Genomic DNA, 12108 nt, shown 5'->3' with positions numbered 1-12108 from the left:
ATAAATGTACTATTAATCTAACCTAAACAAAGATTAATAACAAGGCCCAGACCAAAAACTCTCAATTGAAACTAAAATAATATATAACTCTTACATACAACTCTAAGCTAAGACTCGAAGGTAAAACTCTAAACTCTTAACTAAACTAAACTAGAACTCTAATAAAAACTCTAAGGTAAGACTCTAAGCTAAAACTTAAAACTTTTAACTAAAACTTAACTAAACTACAACTTTAAGTAAAACTCTAAGCTATGACTCTAAGCTAAAACTCTAAATTCTTAACTATATCTAAACTAAACATCAACTCTAACTAAAACTCTAAGCAAAGGCTATATTGTTAAAATATAAACTCTTAAATAAAACTAAACTAAAATATAACTATAAATAGAATTCTAATCTAATAATCAAAGCTAAAAACTCTAAACTCTTAACTAAAACTAAAATAAACTATAAATATAAAAAAAACTCTAAACTAAGACTCTAAGCTAAAAACTCTAAACTCTTAACTAAAACTAAACTAAACTAAAACTCTAAGCTAAGTCTCTAAGTTAAAACACCAAACTCTTAACTATATCTAAACTAAACTAGAACTCTAACAAAAACTCTAAGCTAAGAATCTCAGCTAAGACACTAAACTCTTAACTATTACTAAACTAAACTTCAAATATAAAAAAAACTATAAACTAAGACTATATGCTAAAACACTAAGCTCTTAACTAAAACTAAACGAAACTATAACTTCAACAAAAACACAAAGCTATGACTCTAAGCTAAAAACTCTAAACTCTTAACTAAAACTTAACTAAACTAGAATTCTAACAAAAACTCTAAGCTAAGACTCTAAGCTAAAATTCTAAACTCTTAACTAAAACTAAACTAAACTAAATCTCTAACTAAAACTCTAAGCTATGACTCTATGGTAAAACACCAACCTCTTAACTAAAACTAAACTAAACTATAACTCTAACAAAAACTCTTATCTAAGACTCTAAGATAAAAAACTATAAACTCTTAAATAAAACTAAACTAAACTAAAACTCTAAGCTAAGTCTCTAAGTTAAAATTCCAAACTCTTAACTATATCTAAACTAAACTAGAACTCTAACAAAAACTATAAGATAAGACTCTAAGCTAAAACTTCAAACTCTTAACTATTACTAAACTAAACTTCAACTCTAACAAAAACTCTAAGCTAAGACTCTAAGCTAAAACTCTAAGCTATTAACTAAAACTAAAATAAACTAGAACTCCAACAAAACTCTAAGCTAAGACTCTAAGCTAAAATTCTAAACTCTTAACTAAAACTAAACTAAACTAGAACTCTAACTAAAACTCTAAGCTAAGACTCTAAGGTAAAACATCAAACTCTTAACTGTTCTGGCCGTGGGACGTGTTCTTGGGACGTGGCCCTGACCACGGTCTTTTACAGTTCTTTTCGTAGTTTAATTTAATTGCTAGTGTTTGTTGAGTTTTTTTTTCTTTTTTATTATTATGTACTCCACTTGTACTACTTTTTGTTAGTTGTGGGTAATAAATGATTGATTGATTAACTAAAAATAAACTAAACTAGAACTCTAACTGAAACTCAAAGGTAAAACATCAAACTCTTAACTAAAATTAACTGTTAAAAATAACGTGGGAACTGTTCTTTGGACGTGGCCCTGACCACGGTCTTTTACAGTTCTTTTCGTATTTTAATTTAATTGCTAGTGTTTGTTGAGTTTTTTTTCTTTTTTATTATTATGTACTCCACTTGTACTACTTTTTGTTAGTTGTGGGTAATAAATGATTAATTGATTGATTAACTAAAACTAAACTAAACTAGAACTCTAACTGAAACTCAAAGGTAAAACATCAATTTCTTAACTAAAATTAAACTAGACTAGAACTCTAAAAAAAACTCTAAGCTAAGACTCTAAGCTAAAACTCGAAACTCTTAACTAAAACTTAACCAAACTAAAACTTTAAGTAAAATTTTAAGCTACGACTCTAAGCTAAAACTCTAAACTCTTAACTATAACTAAACTAAACTTCAACTCTAACCAAAACTCTAAGCTAAGACTCTAAAGTAAAACTCTAAACTCTTAATTAAAACTAAACTAAACTAGAACTCTAACAAAAACTATAAGCTAAGACACTAAGCTAAAACTCGAAACTCTTAACTATAACTTAACCAAACTACAACTTTAAGTAAAATTATAAGCTATGACTCTAAGCTAAAACTCTAAATTCTTAACTGTAACTAAACTAAACTAGAACTCTAATAAAACTCTAATCTAAGACTCTAAGCTAAAAACTCTAAACTCTTAACTAAAACTAAACTAAACTAGAACTCTAACAAAAACTCTAAGCTAAGACTCTAAGCTAAAAAACTCTAAACTTTTAACTAAAACTAAACCAAACTAAAACTCTAAGCTAAGTCTCTAAGGTAAAACTTCAAACTCTTACCTATCACTAAACTAAACTAGAACTATAACAAAAACTCTAAGCTAAGAATCTAAGCTAAAACTCTAAAATCTTTAATATAACTAAATTAAACTTCAAATCTAACAAAAACTCTAAGCTAAGACTCTAAGGTAAAACTCTAAACTCTTAACTAAAACTAAACTACACTAGAACTTCAACAAAAACTCTAAGGTAAGACTCTAAGCTAAAAACTATAAACTCTTAACTAAAACTAAACTAAACTAGAACTCTAACAAGAACTCTAATATATGACTATTGAGATAAACTCTAAATTCTTAACTATAGCTAAACTAAACTTCAACTCTAACTAAAAATCTAAGCTAAGACTCTAAGCTAAAACTCTAAACTCTTAAATATAACTAAACTATATTTCAAATCTAACTAAAGCTCTATGCTAAGACTATAGGCTAAAACTCTAATCTCTTAACTAAAACTAAACTAAACTAGAATTTCAACAAAAACTCTAAGCTAAGACTCTAAGCTAAAAACTAAACTCTTAACTATTAATAAACTAAACTAGAACACTAACAAAAACTCTAAGCTAAAACTCTAAACTTTTAACTAAAACTAAAGTAAACTTCAACTCTAACAAAAACTCTAAGCAAAGACTCTAAGGTAAAACTCTAAACTTTTAACTAAAACTAAACTAAACTTCAACTCTAACTAAAACTCTAAGCTAAGAATCTAAGCTAAAACTCTTAACTAAAACTAAACTAGAACTCTAACAAAAACTCTAAGCTAAGACTCTAAGCTAAAAATCTAAACTCTTAACTAAAACTAAACTAAACTTGAACTCTAACTAAAACTCTAAGCTAAGAATGTAAGTTAAAACTCTAAATTCTTAACTAAAACTAAAGTAAACTTCAGCTCTAAATAAAACTAAGCAAGACTCTAGGCTAAAACTCTATGCCAATGGGTTAAAGAAAAAACCTGAAAAATGTTGGATAATTTCTAAGTCTAAAAAATTCAGTCCGAAAAAACTTACAAAAATTCAATAAGCAAGGGGGAATGGAAGGCCTCGGTGGGGCTTTGGGGGTGCGGGGGGCCCGGGGGGTTCCTTCGGGGTTGGGATAGGGGGATCGGGGCCCTTTAGGGTTGGGGTAGAGGACCTCACAACACTGTTCAAATACAACTTGTGTATTATAACGACCACAGAGTTTCACCCTCAAATCCTCTTCTGAAATATCTTCTAAAATCATCTTTTAAAATGTCTCTAACTGTTTCGCCGAAATAATTCCCCTTTCTTGAATCAATAATTCCCCTTAGAAACGACAAATTAATTCCCCTTTCGTGAATCAATAATTCCCCTTAGAAACAACAAATTAATTCCCCTTTCTTGAACCAATAATTGCCCTTAGAAACAGCAAATTAATTCCCCTTTCGTGAATCAGTAATTCTCCTTAGAAACAACAAATTAATTCCCCTTTTGTGAATCAATAATTCCCCTTAGAAACAACAAATTAATTCCCCTTTCGTGAATCAATAATTCCCTTAGAAAGAACAAATTAATTCCCCTTTCGTGACAAATCAATCAACCTTGACATCGCCCGTCAGACATTAAAAAACTTCGCCCAAAAACAATTCTCCTCGACGAACACCAAAGACACTAATAAACTTCACCCGGAAACAATTCTCCTGGGCGAACTTCAAAGACAGTAATAAACTTCGCCCGGAGACAATTCTCCTTGGAAATACATCAAAGTGAGAAAAATCCTTTTTTTTCATTCTCACTGACAAAAACCATAAAAACACACATAAATTGTTGTTGACATCCATGAAAAATAACAAATAAATTGACTAACACTCATAACCGTCCAAGAAACATCCATAAAAGTGAGAAAAATCCTGTTTTTCAAGAGAGAAAAATTCTGTTTTTTCATTCTCAGTGAGAAAAACCATAAATTATATACTGTCAACTTTAAACTAAATTGTAGATGGCAGCAGGGGTGTGGGTCACGAGCTCATGAGGCCTCTCTACTTATATTAGGGGCTTGCCCCCTAGTCGATACCTTGCTCTTTAAGCTAAAGTACGAATTTTGTTCCAATTCTTTAAAAATGACCCCTTTATCACAAAGGCCGTTAATTAGAATAAATAGATCTTATGAAAGTACCAAATAATCTTTGGCTTAAAGAGCGAGGTATTGACTAGGGGGTAAACCCAATCATATACGTAATAATTTCTGTTCGTTTTAAGTTTTGATGTTGCTCCTTACCTTCAGTTGAAAAACTTTTTTTACCTAATTTCTGATCGTTTTTTTAAACAATGCTGGGGAGTCCGGCGCCCCCTTCATAGCAATATCTATTCCCCCATGAAAACTTCCTTCATGGAAAGATCCTCCACATAACCCCCGACCCACCCTCACCCCCCCACTACCAGAAACAATTCCCCCTGAAAACGTCTGTATACTTCCAAATAACCAATGCTATATGTTAACATTGTGTAAAGCTCATAACTTTCAGCCCTCTCCCCGGGGGCTTCAGGGGATTAAGTAATCCTAAAAGACATAGTTATCACATTTTCGACCATACTAAACAAAATGGCTATCTCAAAATTTTGTTCGGGTGAATTTGGAAAAAAATAAGCGTGGGAGGGGGCCTTGTTGCCCTCCATTTTTTTGGTCACTTAAAAAGGGCAATAAAACTTTTAATTTTTGTTCCAACGAGCCCTCCTATGATATTCTAGGACCACTGGGTCAATACGATTACCCCTGGTAAAAAGAAAAAAAAAAAACAAAAAGACAAATAAACATGCATCCGTGATCTTTCTTCTGGTAAAAAATGGAAAATTCCACGTTTTGTAGATAGGAGCTTGAAACCCTTACAGTAGGGTTCTCTGATACGCTGAATATGATACTGTGATTTTCATTAAGGTTCTATAACTTTTAGGGGGTCTTTTCCCCTTTTTTCGAAAATGAGACAAATTTTCTCAGGCGCGTTACTTTTGATGGGTAAGATTAAACTTGATGAAACTTATATATGAAACTTATTGAAATCACAATTAAAGTTTGATTCTTTTGATGCATCTATTGGTATCAAAATTTCGTTTTTTAGACTTTCGGTTACCATTGAGCCGGGTCGCTCCTTACTTATACTTTGTTACCGCGAACTGTTTGATAGGTATTATTTTTTTCAACCACTTTGTATGGAAGGGGTGTTAGAATAAAAATAATATTAATACTTTAAAAACTCCCGGGACGTCCAGGAAAGAACATCCTTATTTAATAAATAAACAGCCTACTTTTATTAGCTCCTATTAGTATAATTAAATAAAAAAAACAAAGTTCCTCAAATGGAAGTAAAGAGTGACATTAAAATTTTGAACAAACAGAAATTATCAAACAGTTCGTGGTAAAGAACTATAAATAAGGAGCGACCCGGCTCATTAGTAACCGGAACTCTAAAAAACGGAATTTTGATACCAATAGATACATCACAAGAATCAAATTTTTATGCTGATTTCAAATATATAAGTTTCATCAAGTTTTTATTCTCACCTCTCGCCCCAAAAGCTACGCGCCTGAGAAATTTGTCCTTATTTTGGAAAAAAAGGGAGAAACACCGCTAAAAGTCATAGAATCTTAATGAAAATCACACCATCAGATTCAGCGTATTATAGAACCCCACAGTAGAGGTTGCAAGCTCCTATCTGCAAAAATATGGAATTTTTTATTTTTTGCAAGAAGAAAGACCACGAATTCGTGTTTATTTGTTTTTTTTGTTTGTTTTTTTTCCCAGGGGTGATCGTATCGATCCAGTGGTCCTAGAATAGGGCTCATTCAAACAGGAGGGCTTATTCGAATGGAAATTGAACGTTCTAGTGCCCCTTTCAAATCACCACAAAAATGGAGGTCAACTAGGCCCCCTCCCACGCTCATTTCTTTCCCAAAGTCGCCAGATCAAAATTTTCAGATAGCCATTTTGTTCAGCATGGCAAAAAATATAATAACTATGTCTTTGATGATGATTAATCCCCCACAGGCCCCGGGGAAGGGTTGCAAGTTATGAATTTTGCCCAATGTTTACATATAGTATCGTTTATTGGGAAGCATACAGACGTTTTCAGGGGTGATTTTTTCTGGTAGTTGGGTTACTTAGGAGGATTTTTCCATGGAGGAAGTTTTCATGGGGGAAGGAACATCTCTATGAAGGTGACACCGGATTTTGCAGCATTATTTTTAAAAAAAACATCAGAAATTAAATTTAAAAAAACAAGTTTTTCAACTGAAAGTAAGGAGCAGCATCAAAACTTAAAAAGAACAGAAATTATTACGTATATGATTGGATTCACCCCCTACTCAATACCTCGCTCTTTACGCTAAACTTTTTTTTGTACTTTCATAAGAACTATTTATTCTAATTAACGACCTTTGTGATTAAGGGGTCATTCTTAAAGAACTGGGACAAAACTTGAACTTGAGTGTAAAGAGCGAGGTATTGACTAGGGGGCGAACCCCCTAATATACGTTATAGAAATATACGAATATATAAATTCGTTTCGTAAGTCAAATCGTAAGTTACGTATATCTATTACTAATAAAAACTTCCGTAAATAAAATTAAAAAACTTTCCAGAAAGCCATTTAACCAAAAAAAAAGTAAAATTAATATGCATATTTCGTTTTAATCAGTCATGTACGGTGAGCCAAAATCAAAACCTGCATTAATTTAAAAACGTTCCGAAATTAAAGAAATTAAAGTTTCAGAAATTAAAGTTTGACTCTTTCTCACAACTCTATTTTTTAAAACAATAAGAAACTTTAGCGCAAAGAGCGAGACATTTAGAAGGGGACAGCCCCTTTCATATACGGAATAATTTCTGTTCTTTTTAATAACGTCGCTCCTTACTTTCAGAAAAAAAGTTGTTTTTTTATTTAATTCCGTAAAAAATGGAGCTGTCTTCTTCTCTACCCTGCACTCTTTACGCCGATGTTTTGTCCCTTATATCGTTTAAACCATTTCCCTTAAATCATTTCTTACGACATCCTTCCAACGAATTCGTTGGGACGATCTTTTTTTTTGCCCTAGACGGTTAGCCAACAATGACAATCTTTGGCAATCTGTCATCCTTCATCCAAAAAATGTGTCCTAGTCATCTCATCCTTTCTCTCATTATAGCCGTAGAAAGTGGCATTGAACCACATTTATCCTGTAACTTAGTGTTTGATTTGCGGTCAGTTATTCGGGTACCCAAAACCATCCACAGGCAACATCAAACAAATCCTCCCTCGTTTTGTGAAGTGGCAACACTGCAGAACTGGCACCACTGTAGCTTCCAGTATTCTAGTCTTGGTTGGCAGACTTCTCTTCCAATTCTTCCAAATCTTCTTCAACGGTGAAAAAAAAAACCCTCAACCTTTGCCATTCTACTTGTAACATCTTCATTGCATTCAAAATCTTCACTAATAATACCACTTGTGAAGTAATAATATCACAAGTGAAGCTGCCCGTTTCATCGATCTTATCATTACCAACACCACTTCTTCACCTTCACTTCTTCTTAGTCTTACCGACCTAGTCTCCTTCACATTAATTTTCAGACCTATTTTTCACCCTGAACCCCTAACCTCGAAAAGTCATTCATTTTGCTAAATTTTCACATAAAATACTTAAATCATGAGAATACTCTTAATCTATGAGAGTTTTACTTCCTCATTTGACTCCGTTTTTTTCCCATTGCCTATGCTGCAGTCTTTAGGGCCTATGCTAAGTCCATCAAAATGATCCATATAAATTGAGATGGGCGCAACCCTGCTTGACTCCTGGTTCAATACAAAACCAACTACTAACTCATTTCCTACTTTAACCACAGCAATGTTATCCTCGCATAAAGCACTAATAACTTTTATGTATTTATTTGGTATACCATACAAGGATACCTCCGCTAAAACTCTCTTATAAGCTGAATAAAGCACTTGCTCGTAATCTTTAAAACCGAAGACTACAGGCGTTTGATGACTCACCCAATTCTCAATTGTTAATATAAGAGTGAAAATTTGGTTGACGTATCCTCTACCCTTCGCCAAAACTCTCTTATAAGCTGAATAAAGCACTTGCTCGTAATCTTTAAGACCGAAGACTACAGGCGTTTGATGACTCACCCAATTCTCAATTGTTAATATAAAAGTGAAAATTTGGTCGACACATCCTCTACCCTTCGTCTAAAAGTCTCTTCGTCTACCCTTCGTCTTAAGTCTAAAAAGCATCATCATCTAAGTAATTTGCTTCCTACTGAAACAACGCTATTGCCTTTATAATTACCACGCTCACCCTTATCACCTTTCTTATGGTGCGGTTTAATTGGATTTTTCCTAAAATCGCTAGTTACTTTCCCTGTTTCAAAAATCATAATCCTAATGTTCAGTAACTTATCTCTAACCTCACAACCACCAAATTTAAAAAAAATCATTTACCACACTCTCAGCAGCTGTGGCTTAATGTTTTTAATTTTTTTTTAGGAAAGTCACTAATTTTTCCTCACAAAATGATTTTCCTTCACATCCAAAGTTTAACAAACTTTTTCATTCTTTTGTATATCATTTCCTGTAATTCTTTTACAGTTTAGCTCATTCTCAAATGTTCTGTCCATGTCTCTTTAACTCTTTCCTTCTCACTAATTGTGGCCCCGTTCCAATACTTAACTGGGGCAAGTCCAGATTGACTATCCCTCTCAACTTATTAACATGTCAGTATAATATTTCACTGTTGTATATTTGCTATTATAATGCTTTCTCCACTTACTTTACGTTACTCTTATTTTCATATGATATATTATCCCGTCCGGCTGCATCTTATAGATATTCGACAATTTTATTCATAGTCCCCACTTCACACCCTTTTAATTCACATTTTAATGCTTTTTCCACTTACTTCATCTTACTCTTATTTTCATATGATATATCACTCGAATAATTCTTGTATCGGCCCCTCCTCCTCTCTATTAAATACAAAATATTTGCACTAATATTTTTAGCTGCGTTCCTAGCTTTCTTCCCTAAGACAACATCAGCGACTTCGCAAACTATTTTCTCTCTCAAGCTCCTTTGGGCTTTTTCTGACCGACAGTTGGACCGATTTATGGGGCAACCAATATTTGTTTCTATTTTTCCTTCTGATTGGGATTCCCTCTACCCAAAAACTTCAGATTGTAAGTTTCAAGGCAACCAGCAAAAATATTTTTTTTTTTAAGGGGACATGAAGCCTTGCTGCCATATTTGTGGAAACTGCCCAGAGTTTGTAGTTTGGTTGAAAATGAAGGAAAAGGGCATTGAAAGGAGGTCACTGAAAGCATTATCAAGGGGAAAAGAATATCTAGAGGGCAGACAGTTTTTGTTCTTTGTCTCCCAATTTTTATTTCAATCTCCAAAGTAGAAATAAAAGGTAAAGAACAGGGAAAAATCATATGTTTATCATTCATAAGACAATGACGGAAGGCCTTGGACAAATGAAGCAAGGAACCTGTTAAGGCTATTGGAGGTTGCTTCAGGGGATCCATGTAAGTCCAATTTTAGTTGGTCGAGTTTCCTATCGCCAGAAATTTTAACATCAGTATATCAGTTTTCTGGTTTGTTTTGAACAATTTTTTGACCTTATTTTTGTTATAAGGTCGATCAGCTTTACGAAATATTTTTTCTGTATTGTTCCTAGTTTAAGTAGTTCTGAAAAGCTTTATTTTATTTTAATTAGCGTCCTTATAAGTTGAGTGATCTAGGCCTTATCACTGGAGCACACTAGAGACTGAAGACAGACCTTTTCACTGGAGACAGACTAGGCTAGACAGACTAGACATATAAGACTAGACTATACAGACTAGAATAGACAGTCTAGACAAGACAGACAAAATAGAAATAAAAATACTTTCCGGGGAAATAAATTAAATATTTATCGTTTAACTTTTTACGGAAAGTAGCAACTTTTGAAATCAAGATATTGCAAAGTGCAAACATCAGACCAATCTTCAGCATTTAGCCATGTGAGAAAAAAGAAGGCCAGAGTGATTAAGCAGGTGGTAAGAGCTATAGGTGACTGAGAGAGAATGCCTGAATTTAAAATTGGTGACTTCTTCCAAAAATATATCGCTTCACAGAGTTACGAGAGCCCAGGTGGAAAAAAGGCAATGACGAGGCTGGTTCAATGTTTAATTACTCTCAACTCTGAAAATGCGGGCTGCAACGTCAAGCTTTTAATCTAATAAGTTCACTCCAAAGTTTTTACGAGTACTCTTTCCATGTGGAGTAAACGGGGGAAAAAACGTAATTGTGGCATGCAGCATGTGGCTCTTTTCTTGGGCACTGCTAATCCAAGGTGAAGAGCGTAATTAAAAGTTAAAACAAATAAACTTATTCTATAGCTATTATATAGTATTTCGACGTATAAGCGGTTTAAAAAAAGATCCCCTTAGAGTGTTTTTTTATTTTATTTTAGGAGCACTTGCTAAATTAAGAACTATGATATAAAAATGGAAGAACATAAACCATTCAAATCGGTTGCCCCTGTAGCATTAGCTTAACATTTTGCAATAATAACACGAATGAAAGTAAGTGTTTTGATAATTCGTGTAAACCGCTTTTTTGCAACCTCTTGGACAACTTTATTGCCATCTTACCGTTTCGCATATTATAGATTTTTTTGAACTAATTACATCTTTTAATTAAAAATTGTTACAGGTCTTAATGCTTACCTTTCCCAATATTTGTTTAATAACATCCGTCTTATCCTTGTGACCTGGCTGCCCATTCTTTGGAACAAATCCAGGTGGCATTGATCCAGGTGGTCTATATGTACTTCCCACCTAGAAAAACCATATTTTGATTAAAAAAATAAGTTCAATTATCCACCATAAATACTTCCAGGAGAAACATCTTATTTATCTTCGATCGAAGTCTATCCATCCCAGCAGTATAAGATATAAATTTTATTTTTTTCCTTTTAATTTGCCATATTAAAATATGGTGTTACTAAAATATACTCTCCAAATGCTTTTTCAACTAAATAAGTTTTTCAAAAAAAAAGTTAAGAACTCCATTAAACCAAAAATGAGCAAAAATAAAACCAAATTATATACCAAGCGTGAAACTACCACAAATCAGCATCGATAAATAAATGAAACCCAAAACGAACAGAAATTACAATAAATAACTGATTCAAACTCAAAACGAGCAGAAATTAATATGAGTATTGCTCACAACCCCTATGCCTTCCCAAGGCCAGAACATAATCTACACTTTACTGAAAAAATATAAATGTTTTTACTTTTATAACTTTAACAAATCAAATACTATTGGCATTTTGATTACTAAATATAAGTATAGGAATATTAAACTGAATATGCACATTCTTTGTATTTTTTTTTCAGTAAAGTGCAAATTATGTTCTGACCATGGGAAGGCTTAGGGGTTTTGAACCCTACTCATGTTAATTTCTGCTCGTTTTGAGTTTGACTCGGTTATTTATTGTAATTTCTTTTCGTTTTGGGTTTCATTTATTTATCGATGCTGATTTGTGGTGGTTTCACGCTTGGTGGATTATTTGATTTTATTTTTGCTCATTTTCGGTTTAATGGAGTTCTTTACTTTTCTTTGAAAAAATTATTTTGTGGAAAAAACTTTTTTAATTAATTTCTGTTCGTTTTATATTGACATAGTCT

The 12108-nt window shown here is 32.9% G+C and overlaps 1 protein-coding gene across 1 annotated transcript in view; it reads right to left on the bottom strand.

Moving 5' to 3' along the window:
* jef (major facilitator superfamily domain-containing protein 6 jef) overlaps positions 1-12108 on the bottom strand; it is a 149315-nt gene that overhangs the window by 80710 nt on the left and 56497 nt on the right. Inside the window, exon 5 of the mRNA XM_089094853.1 lies at positions 11143-11253. Coding sequence (XP_088950979.1) covers positions 11143-11253 — 111 coding nt within the window. The remainder of the gene's footprint in view (positions 1-11142; positions 11254-12108) is intronic.

Source organism: Artemia sp. Qi Xiang Cuo, chromosome 9 (assembly GCF_049724085.1).
Source record: "Artemia sp. Qi Xiang Cuo chromosome 9, ASM4972408v1, whole genome shotgun sequence".
Lineage (NCBI taxonomy): Eukaryota > Metazoa > Arthropoda > Branchiopoda > Anostraca > Artemiidae > Artemia > Artemia sp. Qi Xiang Cuo.
This window is presented reverse-complemented; position numbering and strand designations above follow the sequence as displayed.